General features: G+C 38.1%; 2 protein-coding genes across 10 annotated transcripts in view; both read right to left on the reverse strand.

Moving 5' to 3' along the window:
- Nucleotides 1–13,821, reverse strand: part of LOC103709501 (two pore calcium channel protein 1) — a 49,424-nt gene extending 35,603 nt beyond the window's left edge. For 8 of the 9 annotated variants that reach the window (XR_604464.4, XR_604465.4, XR_005513901.1 and 5 more), the window contains exons 1-9: nucleotides 13,553–13,821; nucleotides 10,816–10,959; nucleotides 10,474–10,581; nucleotides 9,623–9,718; nucleotides 8,208–8,338; nucleotides 6,736–6,796; nucleotides 6,334–6,500; nucleotides 4,561–4,666; nucleotides 4,272–4,349 (exon numbers count right to left, since the gene is read on the reverse strand). Coding sequence is in view for 6 of the 9 variants with exons in the window: in XM_008794878.4 (XP_008793100.1) it covers nucleotides 4,272–4,349; nucleotides 4,561–4,666; nucleotides 6,334–6,500; nucleotides 6,736–6,796; nucleotides 8,208–8,338; nucleotides 9,623–9,718; nucleotides 10,474–10,581; nucleotides 10,816–10,959; nucleotides 13,553–13,708 (1,047 nt within the window). In the remaining 3 variants the exon portion in view is untranslated. The remainder of the gene's footprint in view (nucleotides 1–4,271; nucleotides 4,350–4,560; nucleotides 4,667–6,333; nucleotides 6,501–6,735; nucleotides 6,797–8,207; nucleotides 8,339–9,622; nucleotides 9,719–10,473; nucleotides 10,582–10,815; nucleotides 10,960–13,552) is intronic. The other variant, XM_008794880.4, reaches the window with a different exon arrangement.
- A 2,233-nt stretch (nucleotides 13,822–16,054) lies between these two features.
- Nucleotides 16,055–23,668, reverse strand: LOC103709503 (glycosyltransferase-like At2g41451). The gene is made up of 11 exons (XM_008794882.4): nucleotides 23,219–23,668; nucleotides 22,567–22,716; nucleotides 22,361–22,413; nucleotides 21,662–21,770; nucleotides 21,306–21,440; nucleotides 21,188–21,232; nucleotides 19,818–20,005; nucleotides 19,457–19,598; nucleotides 17,366–17,412; nucleotides 16,849–16,936; nucleotides 16,055–16,734 (listed from the first exon to the last, which is right to left on the reverse strand). The coding sequence occupies exons 1-11, from the start codon at nucleotides 23,573–23,575 to the stop codon at nucleotides 16,459–16,461; spliced, it is 1,590 nt and encodes a 529-aa protein (XP_008793104.3). The 5' UTR covers nucleotides 23,576–23,668; the 3' UTR covers nucleotides 16,055–16,458.
- Nucleotides 23,669–23,802: the final 134 nt, after the last annotated feature.

Raw genomic sequence — 23,802 nt, forward strand, 5'->3', positions numbered from 1 at the left:
AGCGAAGCACTATTGTTTTTAGCACACGTAACTTGATTAGGAGAACCCTAATTCCCAAGTTAACGGAGCTACGCTGCTAGGCCAGCTGTAGCTATATATGATCCGTACTTCCTTGTCCGAGTGGAGCTGACTGGACCACGTAGAAGGACGCCGGGAACCCGTCTGATCCAGGTGCTTTCGGGTTGGATTTTCTAACTAAACAATTTCCTCGAGCCTTAGGCCGGTCTTCAGACAAGATGAAATAAGATCAAATATCTGTACCACGACCACCTATCATCGTTCGGTACCAGAAAAGCTCACTTCTTTACTTAAAGTCTTGCATCTTCGCATCAAGTTGGTAAAGAAAGATGTTCATTAAGACGGGAGACAACGGACTGCCCCGGTTTTGTCTACTTTCTGATCTCTTTTTTGTAAAAAATGAGTGTCTCATCAATTAACACCATATCTTCATCAAGTTAAATAACATAACCACTTCCAAGAGCTTCGCTCCACACGAGCCTCCACCTTCACTAACCCAATCATCATGTTGTTGTAATTCTGAAACTATGCACACATATTGCTCTTGATCTCACAATTATCAAAAACACATCATATGTAGCATCTAAGTGGATTTAATGTTAAACAACTAAACAGGGCACAATTCCACACCGAGAGGACGTCATCAGCCAGAGACTTTAGCTAAACAATCAATATTAATTACACCATTCATAATTGTTTAAGACTTTTAAGTTATTCTCACTTGGTCCTACATCCACCACCATGATTATTTTTAAAACCATGATGCCGAGGAAGTGTTGAACTTAAGCTGAAAACTCGAAGGAGGATGGATATGTCGATGCGACCAATCATGATGAGGTAGAAACCCCACTACGGCACGAACAACGTAAGGAGTTGGAACCTAAAGTCAGCTGTGATTTGTAAGCCAATAGGGTCTCAACAGGGGCAGACGATAACTAGAAGAAGAGCAGGGACAGGACCAAGGCTGGCCAAACCGAAGCGAACTACCCGATTCAGCCTGTATCAAGCCGACTTGGAGGAAAACAAGGTTTGTTCAGCCATTGGAGTCGGTTCCGGCCCCGAACCGACCGGAGCCGGTTCCGTACTGGCCGAAACCGGTCGGAAAAGGTCCGAACCGAACCGTACCGGCCAGAACTGGCCGGTTCCATTCGAACTTAGTGCGAACCAGACCCAGTTCTGAACCAGGCCCTCTCTCCTCTTTTTTTTTTGTTGAGAGAGCCTTTCCAACATCATTTCTAAGCGGCAGAGAGCTTTTTGCCTTTCTTCTTTTCTCTCACGGCGAAAATCACATCGATTCAACACTTCAGAAGTAAGATCCAAGCCTGAATGGTGTGTGCCTCCTCTTTTCTATCTCATTCTCTCATTTTTGGGGGAGAGGCTTGAAAAAATAGCTCGAAAATTGCAAAGTAAGAAAAGATCATCCCAAAAGTTTTGATTTGGACTTAATTTTATTATATGTTGTAGATTTATGGACGATCTACATGATAACACAAAAAATTTTAATTTTTGAATTATATATAATATTTAAAAATTAAAACTATATTTTTGGATTAAAAAATAAAAAAAATATTTAAAAAATAAAAAATAAAAAAAATGTAAAATCAGAAGCGTATTTAGGGGCATGCAAGCTACTCTCCAACAAAATTTGGTGACCATTAATTCAAGTTTTTTATTTTCTAGAGAGTAGCTTGCATGTCCCTAAATACGCTTCTTATTTTACAGTTTTTTAAATTTTTATTTTTAAAATATTTTTTTATTTTTTAACTAAAAATATATTTTAAATTTTTAAAAATTATATATAATCCAAAATTTTTATGTCTTCATGTAGATCGTCCATAGATTTACAACATATAATAAAATCAAGCCCAAATTGAAAATGTTGGCATGATTTTTCCTTATTTTGCAATTTTCGATCTATTTTTTCAAACCCAAAAAAATGAGGGAATGAGATAGGAAAGAGGAAGCACACCTTATTTAGACTTGAATCTTCCTTCTCGAGTATTGAATCGGTGTGATTTTTGACCCTGTGGGAAAGAAGAAAAGTGGAAAATTCTCCGCCGCTTACAAATGTTGTTGAGAAGGTCTTCTCGGGCCTTCCCAACAACATGTTAACACCGGACAAAGGAAAAGGGGGGTCGGTTCAGAATCGGGTCGACTCGCACCAGTTCGCACCGGTAAGGTCCAATTCACACCTTTTTCAGCCAGTTCCAAATGATTCGGGACCGGTTCCGGCTGGTTCAGGACAAAAACTGGATCCAAAAGCCGAACCGACCCAGTTTCCTACCAGGTCAACTCGGTACAGGCCGAGCTGGACGGTTGGGCCCAGTTCGGCATTCCTTGGGTGGCGCCTCGAAAGCGTGCTCTAATACCAATTAACACCAAGGAAGTGTTGAACTTGAGCTAAAAACTTGGAGGATGGATATGTCAATACAATCGATCATGGCAAGGTAGAAACCCCACTACGGCACAAACAATGTAGGGGGTTGGAACCTAAAGGTAGCAGTGATTTGCAAGCCAATAATCTCTCAACGGGGGCGGACGATAATCGGAAGAAGAGCCGAGGCATGTTACCCTCTCCCAAGGCCAAAAGTACCACCTTAGCCAGTCAATCCAAGGATATAGCTCTCACACGCTCATTTGCAAAACCTAGGAATCCACTAAAGGGAGGAGAGAGAGAATAAAGAGAAGGATACAACCCACAAAAGAACTCTCACTAATTAATAACTCAAAGATCTCAAAGATGATTACAAGAGGAGCCCCAATAGAGGTATTTATAAATAGTACGAGGGGACCATTTTCTTCAACTTTCCAATATGGGATTCCAATTCCTATTCTAACTCGAAGAACCTTAACTGCTAACTTTCCTAATAATATCAAAAATTCTCAAAAAAAAAGTTCACAAAAATCAAAACTCCCTATAATTTACTAACATCAAACTTTTCTAGCTATAATAGGCAAATAACTAACCATCAAAAACTAGCCATGTCCCAAGACACGTGCGTACGGGACCTCCGACCCGTGCAGCCAAGACTCGCGACCTATGTGGAGTCACATGCAACCTAGGCGGTCCAACATCAAACCAGAAATAGTATGGCCCAAGAAAATCACCAGATTGATTGATATTAAGATGACCACCACAAGTAGCTAGCTGAAGCTAATTGTTTCACTCATTCATCATGAGTTGTTGATCCTAAGATAGGACCATTACCTTCATCAAACGATCAAGATGTTCCCAATTGCTTGACCCCCATTTCCAAATCAACCTGTATTCCTTCAGTCACTCTAGATTTTTCATCCATTGCTCTATACCAATAATCGGTACCTGGTGGTTCAACATGTTTGACTCGAACCTTTGGTATACACATGCACATAGGCATGTATAGTTCTGTGTTGATGTGGAGAGAGGAACAAGAGAGAGAGAGATCTTTATAACCTTTCTATGCATCATGAAGATTTCTCTTACATGATTAGATCCATGAAAGGACATGTGGTGATATATCTTATATCCAAGCAAAAATGAAAGACAATAATCACCAATTTGCAACAAAAGAGAAAAAAAGAGTCCATAAAAATCTAATTACATGACTAGGCAATATTGTTTTCTTAGCAAAAGGAACATAAAATGTTATCTCCCACTAGAACACAAATCAAAATCCCTCTAAGACTTTGCAAACATACAAGCATTGTTGTGAATCTGACAACTCAATTAGACATGAAGCCAAAAATAAACAGATACAAAGGACTTGGAACATCATAACCAAGGCAAGAATTTAAATATTGCAGCTTAAAACAATATTGAAAATGATAGAGATCTAGAAAGAATGAATGAAAAAATATTATAAAACAGCTGGTTCATTTGGAGTTTTGGAGCACAAGTGGAAGCATATATGGTCTTCCATTAATTTGGGGTCCTGGGAGGAAATTCTTCAGCTGAGAGGGTGACATGGTGTTGATACTACCCAAGCAGGACACAATTTTGCACTCTTTCTTCTGCAGGGTCAGGCATCCTCACTTTCTCAATGAAAAGGTAAATTCATATTTGACCTTTCCTAATTACCAGTTTGTATTCCTATAGCTGCAGAATACTTGTGATTACTTGTCCTACATAAAGTTAATAGGGGCATAGACATCTCGTAGAATACCAATTTCAATCTGTATTCACTTGAAATCTGTTGTATTAGAAGCATCAAAAACCCATTTATTACTCACAGGAAAAAGTAACCAAAAAAAAGTAATAGACAAAAATAACTTACATAAACATCTATGAGACTGAATGCCTTTCCCAAGATGCTTATTCTCATAGAATCCATCTCAGCCACTTGCTTCGCAAGCTAAAAATAAATAAAAAAAATATATAGCACTGAGTATAACTGATTGATTTATAATTCTTTAGTTTGAACAAATTGTGAAAATCAAGTTATAATAGCATAAGATGAGAACATAATTATGTTTTCTTTAACAGCTTTGAAGACATCAAACTTTATGATCCATGTTGCAACATCTTTAACATATCAATAGAAATACTTGACAACAAGTAAATACCTGAGCTTTAAAGCTATCATAAACGACCGCAAGAATAAGATTCGTTAGAAAGTAAACCCCCAACAGCACATAGATGACAAATAATAGGCAAGACCAACGTGATTTCCTGTTCAAGAACATATGAGTCAAGACCTAGGCCCAAAATTCTATATGAACCTCCCTACTGTACAACTGTAAAAAGCATAAGATAACTAGATGATTTTTAAAAAACGTATATATCCTTAATAAACATAATAGCTAAGCTATGCAGGAAGAAGAAAAACAATAAATCCTTATGCAAAATATAATTAGAGCCGCCTTGGCAACTTGCATAACCCATTACAGCATCAACCAATCATGATAGAATATTTTATTTCTTTACTTTAAATCATAAGTTGGGAACCGAATTCCAACTTGGTTCTATTAGATCTGTGCCTCCCAAAAGCTTGAGCTTCGTGGGCGACGACTCTAGATCAGAGTTGTTTAGTCTCTCACGGCATGGTCTGCCGTACCGGCCAGTACGGGCCGGTACGTACCAGTCCGACCTAGGACCGGTACCGGATCAGCATGGAATCTAGTATCGGTAGCTTATCGTTGGAGAACCGGTATGGGACCAGTACGTACCAGTCCGGGCCGCCGCCGATACGCCGACCGATACCGGTACGGCGAACTTTTCTCACCTATACCTTGTAAACAACCTAGATTAAGATTTTCGACAGGAGCCTCCTTCAAAGCAGATCAGACTTTGTCAGAGTATTTTCTTCAATAAATTGGAGAAGATCTAGAAAATTCTTTCTGAAGAGAGCAATGAAGCTCTAGTTGCATAGAAAAATAATTTGGCGCGAACAACTGAGATTTTGGACCCTGTTTTTCCTTTCCTAGCACAGTGGCAAAAACATTCACTAATTTTAGGCAATGGTATAACAGAAAGCCTGTTACATTGAAGCCCCTGAATTGGACAAAGAAGTTACATGGGCAGATGGCTCCTTGTGATTTTATCCGTTAAAGGCTGCTCTCAAATAACAAGCTGACTTGGGTAGGATTGGGGATATAAGCAAAACAGAACTTAGAGCATGGGTATAAGTGCTAATCAGCACAGTGAGCATGGCACGTTACATACCATGCCAGTGCCTGAGTGCCTTACCAGCACAGGCACTGGCATAGTACTAGCTACATGTTAGTACTTCCCAAGGCACAGTACAGTACATGTGATGCCAATGCCAAGTTGGTATGCCATGGACAGAATACTTCAATCCTTGACTTAGTTTATGATTCAGAATGTCATCGATAAAATCAATTCTGCAGGACATATGAAGGGCAATATGATCCATTTTGTATGATAATATTTATCAGCACAGGATAAACTTGTCCAATCTGAACATCAAATGAATGGCTTCATTTGATTTAACAACCTTCATGCCAAATTCTGAAAGTTGGAGAAGTTCATTGACCATTCGGCAGAATGGTTCTTGAGAAAATACAGCTTCAAGTAAAACATGGTTTCATCCTATGGCCTATGCCTAGCACATGCTAGACTTTCTACTACATTATATGTTCCCCAACAGGTAATGAGAACATCAACTTATGGCAGCATAATAATCCCTGATTAAATATGTAACGTATGATAATGATGATAAATATATAGTTAGCATGCAACAGAAATATTAGAGCTGTTGCTCATTGTGCAGTTGAGTACTTGATGGAAGTTTTACTATGCCTTACTGCAATAAAAAATTGTCAATTTAAGAATAATTGAAGGAAAATACATTTCATTTCTTGTATAGTCTAGCTTACTTGTAAGCAGGAATCCATACATCCGGATTGTTAGATGTGGTGAAAAGAACAAACATTTGATACAATGTGGCACCATAGGAATAGAACATGGTCCTTCCCTGTTGGGTGTCTTCAAATGTCAGATATGCTAACCAGCTGAAGAATAAAAGGAACAATAGCCAAAGAGCCTGCACTTGTAAGAGTAAGCCAAGCACCCAGAAGATAAGAAAAACCTCCAAAGGCAAGGAAATAAAGCGCAATATCACATTCAGCTTTAGGCTTGAAAATTTAGTATTTTGATAACTTGCCATAATTTATAGATCATACTAAATGAGAATATGACAGAATTTGTACTAAGCAACTAAAGGATAATAGCATACATTTTGAGGGACAGAACAAGGAAATATGGAATTAGAGACTTACCAAGACATTGAGATACATGCTAGCCATTCCAGCCAATGTGAGCATACATGCACGCAATTCCCTAATTTAAGCAATAGACTTTTTCAATGATTCAAATATAATATATCTTTAGCAGAATTATTAAAAAATGAAATTTCCTTAATAACATTATGTGCTTTTCAGTCTTTGCCATAAAAACTCAATAAGTCCATTAACATGAGAAAATAGATGCAAACTAAATCATATCAACAACATGGATGTCAATCAAGTGACTATCTGCTGACAGCTAAACAATGTTAGGCATTGTTTGGTAATATAAAATAACACAAGAAAGAAGAATGAAATGAGACAACAAGAATCAATAAGGAAAAAAGAGGTATAATATGAAAATCTATGATTTCACCAAATGCACCACATATTACCACTTTGGCATGTCGAATGATACATAGTATATAGACACCCTCTATATGTTTATCTAAACTGTTATGTATATTTTTCTCTACTTACTGGTGGCTTATTCACAGAAATTAACATGGAGAAGTTTCAATCAATCAGTTCATCAAATATTTAAGATTGCAAAAATAACACATGATTACCTAGCAAAATCCAATAAAAAAGACGGCTACTTGGACTTGATCAAATATTTTATTCTAGTAACTGCCAAAATTACTGGTCTCATCATGCATAGCATGCACATCATCGCAAAATTCACTTTTACCAAATTCCCACATACAATTATCAGACTGTGGATTTCATTCTCACATAATTACAATCGTGTTCTGACTTGTCAATCACATATGTCAAATTATACTCCACCATCTGAATCATCCTGATCTTCCTATGTAGAAATAGGATTTCAATTTAAAATATATTTTAACATGATCAGTATCTAAAAGAATATTGCACTGAAAAATTGAACTTCTTCAGCCCGGACTGATACTGAAACATGAATGACCAACACAACACAATAGAGATGCACTTTAGGATGGAAGAGTTGCCACCTCTGATGTGATAGCAACCAAGGGCAGATAAAGAAAATATTCCCAGCAATGAACTATATAACCAGAAAGGAGACCTTGATCTCCTGAGTATTTTTATATAAAAGACAACATAGTGATCTTCCTTGCTCTAATCAACCACCTAAGCACTTAATTAATCAAAAAATATTTTATATCTGCAATCTTAGGACCGTGTCACTACCCGTGAGATCAGTCTAGTTGCTTATGTGATGCTTATGTTGGCATTATAGAAAGTCGATTTGCTCTTTCCCGACCTTCTTTTATAATTAGTAAAACATCGAAGCAGGAAGATGGCTAAGTGAAGGTATTCCACTCATGGTGGACTACAGATGCTTGAAAGTGCAGGAATTTGTAATTGCATGTCTTGGTTTATGGACATCAAATCACAGGCCACTAGTAATACTCCAGAAAATAATAGTTTATAAATAGAGTTGGTGGTTTCAAGAAATAAAAGAAAACTACCAATATTCTCACCTGATTGTCAATGCAACAAAGACAACACGAATGTACGGGGCGAGTCTGAAAGGTAAAGAAGTAACAAGCACTGGAGATAGATAAAGAGAGTAGACCAACATATCACAAACTAAGATTATGAGAAGCATGACCTGCAGAAAAAAATGGCATTATTGAAAATAAATCCAGAGATTTCATATGTAAGTAATGCATATTACATGAAGTGATTATAATTATCGGAAACTACATACAAGAAGGCAAGGTTCGGTACGGAGGCAAGGTTCGCTGTACCGGATACGGTAGGCGTACCAATCGCCTACCGGACCGGTGTGGTTCCGGTTCGTACCGAAACTGGCCGGTATGAACCGGCCAGCTCTTCCCCGCCGAAGCCGGGGAAGAAGAAGAAAACGAGAGAGCGTGGAGAAAAGAGGGAGGGAGGGAGAAGACCTGTGGCCGCCATCGGAGAGCCGCGGATAGGCGGCAAAAGCCGAGGGGGAGCGGCGGAGCCCGCGGGGAGGCGGGGGAACCCGCGGGGGCGCGGCGGAGGCCGCGGCCGTGTCCCCTTTTTAATTTGGAGATTTTAAGTGAAGTCGACAAATCGGATGCTGACTTCACTTAAAATTCTCAAATTAAAAAGCCGCGGCTGCATCCCTGTTTCTTTCAAAACAGGGGACGCGGCCGCGACCTTGGCTTCCGCCGCGCCCCCGCGGGTTCCCCCGCCCCCCCGGCCTCCACTGCCCCTCCGCGGCTCTCCGATGGCGGCCACAGGTCTCCTCTCTCCCTCTCTTCCCCGCGCTCTCTCTCCTTCTCTTCGTCTTTTTCGTCTCCGACACAGAAATGGCCCATACTGGTTTCCACTGCTCTGGCGTACCGGTTATAAGCCGGACCGGTCCGAACCGGCCGGTACGGTCTGGTTCGTTAGACCTTGCAAGGAGGTATATGTGATAATGTAATATCATATAAGTTGCAAATATCTCAATACTTAGTTATAAGGGTCAAAAAACAGAAGTAAAAAACAATGAATATAGATGGAGTAAGTTTTGCACTACATCCTTATCACAGCAAAATAGAAGATGGGCCATCTAAATTGAAAATCATTTGTGCACTATAATTTAGAGCAGATTCTCGGAAACCAAAATCAAATTATTTGTGGAAGTTCAGATCTTTCTTTTCAAATGTATCAGATTAACAAAAGTTGACAATACATATAGAGTTAAGGTGCCAAAATGCATGATGTACCATATAAATCAAAGATCCACATAATTCATCATGATCGGCAATCTTAAAACACATGAACCAAACCTATATTTCTTAAAATGCAAGCAGAGCGATATTTGTTTTGGGTTTTAAATGGACCATACAGAGAAATCAATTATAAGCAGTCAGTTTATAAAATATTATTAAAAATCTCTAACAATATTATTAGCAATACTGACCTTCAATTTGTTCAAAGGGCTCTTCCAATAGAGACAACAACCTTCATATGCAAGTGGAAGAAATGTATGCAGAACAAGAATTAAAAGTGTGATCCCCTGCAGCAATTACAGAGAATTTTCTTTAGCAACAGTACCCAATACATTATACTACAGTACAGCAGCTTTGGACCTAGAACAGTTACATCAGCATGTAGACTCAATGCTAAAAGAAATTTTCTTCCTATTACCAACCAGGGGAGAGATGACTTCTGATTATTTTCATTTATCCCGTGATTAATGAGAAGTTACAAATCAACCAGCCTAGCACAAATTAGTTTTGATGAGAACTCAAGCATTTTTGCTATATACACTGTGCAAATTGCCATGAGCATCAATGAGTTATAGCTCTTTCTGCATATATATGAACATATTTGATCAGTACATGCTAATGAAACATAGTGACTGACATTAAATTACTGCCACTTTATTATGGTCTTAAATATCACCAGCCATCATCAGACAGATGGTTGCTTCCAATTCTGCCCAGCCACATAATGTCCATACTTTTAAAAGGAATTGTCGCATTCTTGTAGTGCATACAAGTTACCTGCAACTGCTAGGTATTTTAGCATATCTATCAGCACTATTGCCTACAATATGCAACCAAGGTTTATTTGTTTTTCAAGAAACACAAAGAAATAAAACCAGATCTCTTGACGAAAAAATTTATCGAATGAGAATTTTACAAAAATAGTTGCAACAGATTGATGAATGCAACCTTAACAATATGGACCAATCAATTATAGCCAGTAATACGACTGAGAATTTACCCTTTATCCCCCTAGATTTTACTTTTTGAGCACAGAACTCACCTCATAAGTGAGGGATTGCATGCTGCTTAAGTAAGGCAACTGCCCAAGGAAAAAAAAGTCTCTTTCCTCACATGAATATTGGCCATACCTGGTACACCACAAAGGCTTCTGCAAAGCGCACAATCTAGTTATTAATTTATCTCAATAATCTACCAAAGGTTAAAAAATAACAGTGCAACAAAACAAAGAAGTATAAGGAGTCCTTTATTCCCAATCAAGAGGGTTGAACTAATTTGATATGTTGTCCAAGAATCCTAAATTCCTCATCTTTTTCCACCTAAATGCCTCATCAGACTGAATGAAAGATGATATTGATAATAATGATAAAACACATCAACTGACCTCAAGAAAGTTCAGTAGAATTAATGCAAAAAGATTAAGTGACCACAGCAAATCAAAGCGGATATATGTAAAGTAGAACTTTGCGGCCCTTTCAAATCTTATATCATTCAGAACTTCCTCAGGAAGACCAATACCGTCTTCTGCCTGAAAATGCATTCCCAATAAGAATGGTCAAAATGATAACAAAACATCGCAGCCACTACCATTTAAGACAAATCAGTTTGCTTAATCTGAAAGAAACATGCCTCTCACCAAATAATTGCATGGTCAATTTTTCCTAGAATCAGTACATTGGGCGAGAGAAATAGGAAAACTGGTAGTACACAGATCGGTAGCAATTAAAGAAACAAAACTCAAGCATTCAATGCAATTAAACAAATTATCTATCATGAATATGCAGCAATCCACATAATGTCAGAGCAGTCAGTTCCATATGAACTTGTGAGATTTCATCAACAATACACTCACAACTATTTATGCAGGAAATGTCACTTCTGCTAAATACTTTTTCTGTAAAATTTGTTTGTCATAATATTTTTTTGCAAATACTAGCATCATCATATAGTAAGCATGTTCTTCGTTCATACAAGGTAGCTGTTTTAGTTATTTCCAAGACCACTATGTTTGTTGTTGTATACTTTTTCAGATTCCTTTTTAGTGACTGGTAACCAATTTCAGATAAAAAGGAGAAGCAGAGAGAGCAAAGTATAGGAGGAAGGCAAACTTAAAAGCATCCTCCATATCTAATGCAAATTGGCACAAGGTCATAAGAAAGCAATAATTGCAAAAGAAAGCTTAACAGCAATAAAAAAAATGTCATTTGTCCTTTGTCAGCAGATAAAAGACTGAATGACCAGATGTGAATCTGAAATCAAGACCTGTTCCACTAAACATCTCTTTCAAGTAGCCCCTAAATGCATCAAGAGCTGTATGAAAGTCGAACAAACACAAGTGCTGAAATCAAAAGTATAACAAATGTCCTTAAGACTGGCACTGCCTATTCACATATCTAAACATTTATTTCTTATTGGCGGGACATGTCCCATTTAAATGTTAAGTTTACAAGATCCCATACTTGCAATAGGCTTAGGTTTACAGCACTTTTAGATGGACTTTAATCGGATGGTTTAGATTTGTTAAGGTTCGTGTTTAAAGCGAGGCATAGAGTGCCCAGGGCTCATGTGCAAAGTTATATTACATATGAATTGCATATATTAAGGTGATATAAAGCACACTTGCACCATATTTTCCTGATTTTATGGAACAGACATCACATGCAGCAAAAGAAATAAAAGGGATGAATCTTTGGCTTTTACATTTGGACAGTGTAGTTGTGGGTCCAATGACAAACTTACAATATGGGGGATCTGTTGTTTATGTCTCGCCAATAAAGCTCCAATAATACAGAACCAAAAAGATGTCATTTATCAATATATTTTATTTGAAGATTTGTCTGAGCATAGATCCTTGCCCCAATACAAATGCACCATTCACAACCTATGATCTTCATCACAATATTTCCATGTTTTTAAAATATAATTGATGCAGTAAGAAGGATGAGCCATGAAGTTGAGGAATCATAGATTCAGGTTTATGCCTTAGTAAATAGTGGCAAAACACAAGAAAACTAATTGAATACCAAATAAAATTCTCTTACAAAAGGAAAGTTCTGGTATGGAAAAGAAGAAAACTCTGTTGAATAATTTGTTGGCAATCTGTCATTTAAAACAATTCACCTGATGATGCGGTTCCCAACTAGCTTAATGTTCAATCCAGGTTGATCCAGTTTGCATCCTTCACTATCATATTCTAGAGCATTTGACATTGATTTCACCTTCCTCTCCCCTGCCATTGTTTTCACCTTCTCAAACTTTCTAGTTTTATCCAGAGTTCCTTGGCCCCCTAAATGTGTTAGCATGCAAAACATCACAGATCAGCCTCTCTGTAGATAAAGAACCTCCATTTTTCCCTCTATTTTTTAACTTCAGAATGGCAACTTCTTCCATAACATCTCATTATAATAGATCCTTAACAAGATCTGGGACATCTATGACCAAGAAGTCTTGAGTTTTCAACAATGCTCCATGTAGCTTGACAAATTGCTCTTTATTTTTTTCTTTTTTTTCCTTGACAAAAATTTTTTTTCTCGTTTGAGTTCGCAAAAATTTATTTGAGATCCAGTTGAATCCTTAATTATCATTTGACATGCTTTTAGAAAGGATTGAGCGATATCCCACATCTATATCTTATCATCTGTACACCAACTAACTTGCAAACCTTAATGCCTAAAGAAGAAACTCCAAGAACGTTGAAACTTCAAAAACGTTTCTCCCAGGCACTGATCCAAACGCATTCTTCATCAAGAATTGAATCGATCGCGACCATCATGTCAGTGATTACAGTAGTGATACGCATAACAAAAGATAACCAGTGGTTGGCAAGATCATAACAACGCATCAAGCTAATGCTGATTTCAAGAACATCAGAATTACCACTAATCCTGCACAAAGGCATCGAAGATCGATACCAAGAAACGATTCAAGATACATCCACGCATCACATTCAACACAAAGACCCTAAATCGCATTTTTACTACATCTACTACAATTCCAACATTACCAACAACAAAATAACGTATCTGACTCCAAGAAATCAGGTTCGATAACCACGGAATGCATCAATTATCGGCGGAAAATAAAGAGGATATAAACAAGAAGTCAGAGAAGATTATACCGACCAGATCAACGAGAGCCGCGGCCTTCTGATACCGCGTGCCGTAAGCTATGGCGTCGGACCTCCGGTGATACGGCTTCGATCTCTGGTAGCCGCCGTCGCTGCCGCCGCGGTCGACGGCACCGCTGCTGCTCGCCTCGGTGATCAGAGGGGTCTCCATTCCCCAGTCTTCTCAAATCCCCCACCACCACCACCACCACCACCACGACGAGAGAGAGAAAGAGAGAGAGAGAGAGAGAGAGAGAGAGAGAGAGAGAGATCTGTCGGTATCAAGAAGACTGGGCGAGTGTGGAAAGATGAAGGCGGTTCTTGCCGACTAGCCACGCTGTTCCATGAAATCCCTCTCTATTTATTAAAATAACAGGATAGCCCCAAACGCTGCCATCGGTTGGAAAGGGAGAGACCTGATGTATTTCTGCTTAACAAATGATCGGATGACACGTGTACGTGAGGTGTGCCTGCTTTTTAACTCATAAGAATTCTACCGTTCTACGTGTTCTGTGTTCACAAGATCGCAGCTAAACGGTCTAACAGATTGAGATCGATGTCTTTATGGCGATAAATTAACGGAGAGCGGGACGTGGGGAGCCAAAAGTCGCCGACGGTACGAAGATGGAGACATGATTACGTCCGTAGAAAATACATGATCACCTCAATAACAATGATTTCTATGCTAACGTTACATCTGCCGTTCGTGTTGGCGATCTATGTTGTCGTATAAATTTTTTTCTCTTTGCTTTCCGCGGAAGCGGTAGGAACATGATATCGTGGGGACGGATAAGGAAGAGAACGAGAGACCGAAAGAATGGTGGCGATCGCAATCGGAGAGATGACGCGTCGCGTAGCCTGCCTGCCTTTTAATCAAAAGAAAAGAAGTTGGATTGCTACGTGTCCGTATGATGGAGACTTCTCCGGAATAGAAGGTGAAGATTTTCTTCCTCATGTATACCTTATAAATATAAATTATTATTATATTTATTTTTATTTATTTATTTTTGTGAAAACCGCAATTTCATATAACTCTAACGTAAGTACATCCTGCCAGATCAGGAGAAAGCAAAAAATACAATGAAGGCGGGAGCTCTACAGTGAAAGTCCAGCAGATCTTCCCTGAATGCCGTGCAACGTAAGAGGCGACCCAGTCTGTTGCTCTGTTCGCCTCTCAGAATATATGTACTGCCTCAAAATCGTCCATCTCCAAAGCCAGCCTACGGATCTCACGAATAAGAGAATGACCATCACCATACCTGTCCATACCCTGAATCCAATCGATAACTATGGATGAATCCCCCTCGAGGTGCACCCGCCTAGCACTCGCCTCGCATAGGATACACCCTCCCAAGCTGCCCGCAGCTCAGCTCCCACTACTATGAGTCCTAGCATACACTGGCCACCCGCAGCAACCAGACGCCCAAGGTGATCTTTGATGATAAATCCAACCCCTCCGGACCTCCCCTCCAACGCCACGCTACCATCAAAGCTCACCTTGAGATGACCAAAGGGTGGGGGCAACGGCAAACCTGGGCGCTGAAACAGCACAACGAGTACCCAGATTATATTTTTCAAAAAACAAAAATCATCAGTTACATATATTTTCAAATTATCAAATATCTATAACAATATTAAATCTTGGACTGATAGGTTCAATACATGCTATATTAAGTGGAAAATAATCCTATTATCTCGCTTGTATTAGTTTTGTTGAGAATTTATATAATTTCTAATGTAAAGAACTATATTTTTGTATAAATTATTAAAATGAAACGGTTATAAAATTATTTTATAGTTAAATAATTATTATTACTATTATCAGTCAAAAATTTAATAAAAGAATGCAATGTTATAAAACACGATTGTTTGAGATGTGTACCTGAATTTTGACTCTCGATAAATAAATAAATAAATATAAATAAAGATTGAATTTAAACCTTGGATTAATTTTGAAGTAACATGAAGGAAATCGATTTTAACCTCACGAACGAGAAATTGCCGATACCAATCGCAAGAGTAATAGAGCTATTTAACGACTAGAAAAAACATTCCCCGTGTTGAACCTATGCCTCTGAAGTCTGAACTGCTCTCAGAACCCTCCAGATTTCAAAACCGTTTGTCTCGTCTTGCAATTTTTCTGACATGGCTTCTGAGTAGAAGTACTAGTTGGAATATGTTATGTTGATAAATAAAAAGGATAAATGCTCGATCATAGTTACAAGCTGAGTACCGACAGGGTAGGGCAAACAAAGCGATCTGATTTTTTAATTTAAACTTAATTGAACAAGGGTGAAAGAGCACCCTCACATGGATGATATGGTCAGATACAGATCAAATACCTTTTAGTATTCAATTGATAATAGTGAAAATAACACCTCTACTTCTGTTGTGTAATTGGGTACTAACAAAAATCCCAGAATAACAAAACATAAGCTCCAACAGCTACTCCATCATCCAACTTTGAAAAGAACATTCATGGCTTTCACAATAGACATATGAACATTACCACTCCAAATGGGGAAAAAATTCATAAGCCTTTGGTATAGCATAGAGCCGTGGATTAGTATAAATTTACAACAAGAGCCCCTATCAGTTTCTATACAAATTTTCTAGAACAGAATGAAATAATAATGGGAATACCATGCAAACAAATCATGCATATAGATTCCCAAGGGGAAAATGTTCCATCTAACATCTTTCAAATCCATGAAAAAAAAAACATGTCAAAATTGAAAACCAGCGCTTGGATGAAATGATCGGGAAGAAAAACCGCCATTTGAATGGGTGATTCATGGTGTCTCAGACAGGTTGCTTCTATTCCATTCCTTTGCTGCAGTTAACTGGTACCCGGAATGTTGTATTCTAGAATTATTTGAACTCAGAGAAGCAGTGCAGAATGGAAGATCAGCATGTTTTATTTTAGATATCATCCAAGCCTGGCGGCGATATTGGTGGAATCGCATTCTCAGTGAAGACAGCAGTCTCCAAAATCTTCCTTGCTGCTGCATAAGATTCTTTACCACCGGCTCCTCTCGTCATGTTTTTGGATGCAGCAGTGCTCAACTTGGGAAGTGCCGAAGAGTTTTTGTTTTGGATGCCTTCCATGGAGGACAAAAATTTCTCTTTGGAGAGTGTTTGTGCAGATGCAATTGCAGAGCTGAAAACGCCAGACTCCCTCAAACCTTGAATAATGGCCTAAAGATGGGACAAAAATTGACTAATCAGCGAGCAGTAACAGGCGAAAGCATAAAAAATGTCTAATTTTTATAATTTTTCATCATCAATCTGAAAACAACGAGTTGAGGTTACCATTGGTGCATATACACGTGTCAAGACACCCTTCTTGAGAAGCTTTAGATTTAATTGTTTATCCGTCCACACAACATGTTCATTGTACCTGAGAAGGAAAAATTGAGAACATTGAAAAATAATATATTCATATTCTATTGACCAATGGTTTGAATGCACACACGCATGCACATTTACTAAAGAAAGCTATCAACTCATGCCACATGCAGGGCAGATATTTCCAAATAGGTAAAGAATGCAAACAAGAAGCAAATCTCAGACTACCAACTGAAAGAAATTTACACATTGTGTATTGTGTTAAACAAAAGTCCACCGTGCAGATGGCACTCAAAATAGCAAGCACTATTAGAATTCTCTTCCTCTGTAATCCAACAGGGTTCATGCTTTTACAGGCAACTAACAAATGCTAAGAAATGATAGGTTATTGCTATACTAATAATCCAGACAATAGCAAATCATCTAGCATTTTTTTTTAAATATGTAAGGAAATATAATCAATGAGAGTTGAGAAGATTACCAACGCAGCATTTCCTCTTCAGTGGCAGTCGACGCAATAATGAAGGCCTGCAGTGCATATATGGAGAGAAATAAATATCACAGAAAAGAAAATCTTATGTTTAAAAATATTAAATCTCTTCAAGCTGAAAGTGGCTTTTATTTTCTAGCCATAAAAAATCGAGCAGATTCACACACGTTCTATTATTAAAATGCAGGTGCATATCAGATATTATTCACCAGCATGATCATTTCGTTCACCGTTAAAGCTCAACCCAACAAAATGAATGAAGCAAAAGCAAAACTGCAACAGAATGCTTTTAGGAAACTGAAGTATAAGTTTCCTTCTTCCCGACAAATATGAACGCAAAACACCTAGAAGCTGCTAAATAAATGGTTCCAGAAAGGAGCTTTAATTATGCAATAATTTAAGAGACCAAATATTGATTATACAACTGAATGTAAATTACTTGTACGTAAAATGGTGTTACAATAGCTTAGCCAAGTTCAAATTAGGGATTTCAGATCATCTGTTGTCAAGCTATATGAGCCAGGAAAAACCATGAGAGCATGAATGACAAATTAGAGTACGTCATACTATACAAAAATCAAAAGAATTTGAAGTTAATGCTATCTTTTGTAAGCAGCCAGACACAATTCACCATCTTTCCCATATCACTGACATGGGACCCATCAGTTTCATCAGCAAAAGCTTTTTTTCCAATTTCCATCAGTTTCTCAAGTCTTTCTCTTGGTCCAGACCCTTCAGTCCAAATCCATTCTCTTCCTCAATCTGATAGAGCCTTATTTCCATGCAAAATCAAATTTTCATAGGTCCATTTTAGTTTTATTCATCCATCATTCAACCATGCTCTAGTCGCATTAATGAACATCATACAAAACAAGTATACCATGATGCCTCTAGATGGACTAATTACAAATATGAAGAGATCAGTAAGGACACAGACTTATCTAAAGAGATTTTCTAAACCATATATTGTCCACTAAGCAGTGATAACTGACATTCCTATACAGCTAGAGATCATTCTTCAATTTTAATTACATCTAAGTACATCTCTGATGATATAAATCCAGCTTGGTCACAATTAGAAAAATGCACCTGGTCTTCCAGTATGATGGTCAGGTATTACACCAAATCATCATGTTTGCATACGGTAAGAGCATTTCATTAAATACAACTTGATGCTTCATATTGTTTTGCATAATTAGTACTCTAGCCAGTTCTTTTTAACAATACTATGAAATTTAAATTAGATAAGAAGCAAGCACCGAAAATATCAATTGTAAGCATACCCAACAGACCCTTGTATTTAGGTCACTCCTAGGTTGATAAGACCATGTGTATTTTTTTGACATGCAAATTGATACAATTGGTTCAGCATTGAACAGCACACAAATCAGAGCAACTTACAAAGGGCCTAGATTCTAAACAATAATGTAGCTAGGTTTATGAATGTGGAAGGTTTCTATAGAAAATAACATGCGCTGCATATCTAGCATGCAACAAAATGTTAAATTCATTTTGATAGTAACCTGTGAAAAGCAGTAAATATAGAACTCAATCATATCATGGCAATTTGTTGCAAAAATAGAAAATAACTTTTCCCACTAACAGATGGGCAGAGTCTATCTGGTATCGAACTATGGTAGTTTTTTGGGACTAAAACAACTTTTTTTGTGGCATCCATGTAATGACACTAGCATCAAATATGCTGGACTCACAACTATTGGCATTGTATAGAAGAATAAATGAATGATGTTTGTATGTCTCCATGTGGCAGCTTTTGCATGCTTGTGTGTTTTACACCATGCACATTAAGAGGCATACCTCTGTGGTTGGAGGCATATGCCCATCCCATGTATAGCATTGGTCATGTCACTAGTGCCACCAGACATGCAGTACATGTATTGGAAACTATTGGTACATAGAAATGCAACTTCCTATGGCTATAATCCTAATTCTCTTTGAAAACATAATATCTCAAAAGAGAGAAAAACAGAGAACAAAAATGGTAACCAAGACTGGTGTTTGTTAACATATGTTAAAAGTAAATGCAATAGTGGTGTAGAAGTTTGATTTGTGGACACTCACGGCTCTGTCAAATTCCAACATAAAGCATCTTTTGACATCATCCTTTGTTGGTTTGCAGCCACACCGATCACGCCGGGAGGTCAAGTCTGAAAATTTGGTATATGTGAAATGTAGAACCGCAGCCTCATCCAGTTTAACCTCCCTTAAAAAAAAATGAGATAGAGACCTCATATAAGGAACACTGCTTGAAGTATCTAACAAAGCCATAAACCAAGTGAAATATTGTCCTTGTCATAACAAAGCAAAAGTACTTCTGCAAAAGCATCAGGATGGAAGTATACATTATAAAAGATCACAACCCTAAGAATCAGGCCACACATATATGTCCAGAAAGCACCAGAATAAAAGCAATCCATCTTACTTTGGGATCTTCATATAATTGTGCCATCTATGCGCACCATTAGGACGAAGATGATCTTGAATTCGTGCAGCCGATTTGCCATTTCCATAAGTAAGGAAATAATTGGGGTTGCCACGTGTTGCCTCCTTGTACATACCAAAATATGTATCCTTTGGTAGATGGTCATAGTTCTTCTTAAACATGGATACCTATTGACAGCAACAGAATACACAGGTAAGGTTGCAACAGATCTAATGAATTCTTCTTAAGTTTTCATTTGACAACGAATTGAGAAAATGATATCAAAACGAAAGTTTCACTTCATTTATAAAGTTAGTTTGTCAAAATCAGGTGCTACTAAAAGCTCACCTAAATGTCAACAATAGGTCAAGCCAGACAGATTATAAATATTACTACCTAATTCATCTAGGCTTATATTACAGCATTACATGTAAAGTTGCTGACAAAGTAATTAAAGGCCAATTACATTAGCATGCATTTTTCTCATATAATTGACAGGCAAAGGAGATAAGATGTATTTTTCAGATATTTTTGAGAAGAAAATGTTATGCCGTAAAGTTCTTAGAACTTGAGTTCTTGTTAACAGGGTATTGGGATATGAGCCAGAAGGCCCTAAAATAAATTTTAATCAATGAATGAATCAAACTGCAATAAGCAAAACTAGTTAAACTGAAAGATTATGAAACCAATAGGCATTTCAACAAATTATCTACCAACTTCTATCATCTATGAGGGAGATATGCTATGACCACCTTTTATATGTAGACCATAAGTTAAAATTATAAATGATAAGAAATAAAGCTATGAATGGAAGCTTGTCGACGTTCTTCTTAGGATACAAATGTAGCATAGAGATAGTAAATCCTGCTTGACAAAGTTGAATAACCAACATGAAGTCATTATATAATACTATGCACGTGCAAAGCAGCTATGATTAAGCGGACTGTTGAAATAAGTAGGATCTGCAAAGTCATGAATTCAAGTTTTGACATAAAAAAAATTTTATCTGTAGATCAAAATATTTTCTAGTGAATCTCAATGCCATTACCTCTACAATATTTGCAAATTTGGAATGTCAAATTGACTGTACGAAAGTTTGCATCAAAGTAATAATCAAGAATCAGGACCAATTTTAGACGAAAGGCAATGTAATAGGAACAAAAAAAAAAAAACCCTAAGAGAACTGATTGCCCATTTGTATCACATGCATGCATGGAAAACCAGATAAACAGTTCTTTTTATGGCAACCTACAAGTGAGATAAAAGGTGAGATAATAAATTTAACTTCTACAAATATAGTAAATCATAATCATATTAGCAATCAGCAGTGTTAAGTTTAGAGTATAAAGAAAGAATGGAACACTATTTACCTCGCTGAAGGGATCTTTTATATCATCTCGCTCGATGCAACTTTCCTGGAAAGAAAAAGGGTTACATGTATGCAACATATAATCATTGTTAAATCTAATAGGCAATAGTCCAACTTACATAATTTGGAAAGATAACCATATCAACATCACTAGGGACATCCAACAGCAACTGCCTTAAAGAGTATTCTCGAGCATCAGCAGGATGCATTAGCTCATCAGTGTCAAGATGTATTATCCAATCCATGCCAGATTCCTTTAGAAAACAAGGGGCAGTATAAGTCCATATTGCATATGAATTCATCAATGACAATGGAAGCCATAGTAGAATATATCGACCATAATAGAAAACCTAGAATTCGATACTATAAGCAAGTTGCATGACAATACACATTTATGATAAGACACGATTAACAATTGTCTGCTATGCAATTAAAGAACTCCTTGATGTGACAGAAGTAGCAGAATAAGTCATACCCGTGCCATAACAATAGCCATCTCCATATTTAGTGACTGCTTCACAAATAGTTCATAATTGCAGGGCTTGTAGAAGAAACCTGCCAGCCATGTCTCATTCCAGATACGGCTGTAGGGGAAACAAAAACTTTAGCTGGAATAAGCGAATTCATGATAGTAGATACTCTACAAGTATTCCACAGATTATATACGTCTAACATAAAGTAATTCTGGATATCCAAGATTTCTTCAATGGTGGAAGCTTTTAGGAAAAAACTTCAGCCACTAAAGCAAAAGAATGAACAGTAGAGCAAAAGTTTTATTATAACTATGTTATTGCAATAAATGATCACCTTGATAGGAAGATTTTCATATCAACACACGGTCACATACATGTACCACATTAAAGCAATTTTATTTCCAAATTCAAGATAATCCATCAGGGTCAACTATGTTTCAATTTCATCTAAAACTATGGTACTCATCATTGCAAGCTGAGTATGAAAAAATCCCGTGGCAGAAACAAGGATTCAGGTCCCAGTCCAAAGCCTATGGTGCATGTTGCACTGGCTGGATGCCGGAACAGTACTACAATCTACACCATTGAAGTCAAATGTGATGATATGGACATCAAAAAACCAGTACATATTTGAAATCGTCTTTTGGCTCGGCACATCCACGTATGGTGTAGAACTGTAGAAAGAAGTGGAATAAGCTAACCTTTGCGCTTGTTTCTCCTCGAGATCTTTAGTTCTGTGTATAACTTTGACCCCCTGCCAACCCCAGAACTCAAATCTAAGTAGACTATGGTGCTAAAAAGCAATAAAACTGAAAGTATATTTCACAAGTTAATGCACAGTAAACTGTTGAGTACATGAGAATCTACTCAGATGAATTGCAAAGAGAGGAGAAATTAATTAACGTACAGGAATGGATTCAAGGACTGCCGAAGAATGAGATTTTGCAGCCTTTCCTTCAACAAATAGAAGGAATTGTGTGACACCAATGACCTTGTGGTAAAACAGCCATGGCAGAATTTGCTCCAAACTGGCTGAAGTGGTCGATACAATACTTATCTGCATATTTAACCATCCTTAGAGGCATAAATAGTTTATCCTTAGTCCCGTACCCAAAGAATACACTGAAAATGGTACTACGAAATCAAATTTAGTCGCATGTGCACATAACTAAATCATTCTTTTCACAAAAAGATAGGGGAAATCTGAAATATCAAGCCTAATACCAAAAGGATGAGGACATGGGCATCATCCAATAGATAAAATCATGCCGAATCAAAAAAATGATTTAAAGTCAAGCACATTTTAAAGCAAACAAAATGGGGTGAACAGCAAATAGCATGGGATAAAATGTAGATAATAAATAGTACAACCAGAAAGAAAAAAAATACCAAGCCAACAGGAAACCTCCATGTAAAACATACAGACTATCTGTAAATGCTTCATATTACGTCCAGATCCCTAATTCCAATATTCCCATATCTGTCCCCACCCACCAAATTATTCCACCAAATCAAGCAGAAACCCTATAAAACTTCGTAGAAAACGCAATAAACTTCACCTTTGGATGCGGATCCAAATCGAAACTGAACTTCCAGCCGCGATAATAAGGGAAGGAAGGAGACGAGCTCCGGCCGAGGATCTCCACGCAATCGGAGGAAGACGACGACACGCGCCCGGACGTCGACGACGAGATGGACGAGCCGAGGGGGCTGTTATCCATTCCGGGGAACTTCCGAGACTCGGCGGGCCACCGCGAGGCCAGGTCGTCGGTGCCGCCGCGCCACTGGAGGACGAAGGCAAAGGTGGAGAGTAAGAGGGGGAGGGCGGTGAGAAGGAGGACGAGCCTCAAGGCGAGGCCTGGCGGGCCGGCTGAGGCCGTCGCCGAGGGGCGGTTGAGGGCGTTGAGGCCCGCCATTGGAGAGCGATCGAGCGGGCGGAATGGGAATCTTTCCGAAAGCGGTGGGGGGGATAAACGTAAATGGTAAGCTTTCTGAGAGGTTTGGTTCTGGTGTTCCTGCTGATCCAGTTAACATATCTCCGTGATTTCCCATGTTACGACTTACGCGCAAGTTTTGAAGGGACGTGCCTTGTATTAAAACGGACGGCTTTCACGAGGGTAGCCTAATCGGCCTTTCATGATGA

The sequence above is a fragment of the Phoenix dactylifera genome, chromosome 11, assembly GCF_009389715.1.
Source record: "Phoenix dactylifera cultivar Barhee BC4 chromosome 11, palm_55x_up_171113_PBpolish2nd_filt_p, whole genome shotgun sequence".
NCBI lineage: Eukaryota > Viridiplantae > Streptophyta > Magnoliopsida > Arecales > Arecaceae > Phoenix > Phoenix dactylifera.

Bases quoted from the DNA above. Each gene is read 5' to 3' on its own strand.
- LOC103709503 (XM_008794882.4), bottom strand. From the start codon at position 23,575: ATGGCGGGCCTCAACGCCCTCAACCGCCCCTCGGCGACGGCCTCAGCC. The intron at 22,414-22,566 runs GTACGTTAATTA...TGGGGTTGGCAG, and splicing joins CAGTCCTTGAATCCATTCCT to GGGGTCAAAGTTATACACAG. The intron at 21,233-21,305 runs GTAAGTTGGACT...TTTTCTTTCCAG, and splicing joins TGGTTATCTTTCCAAATTAT to GAAAGTTGCATCGAGCGAGA.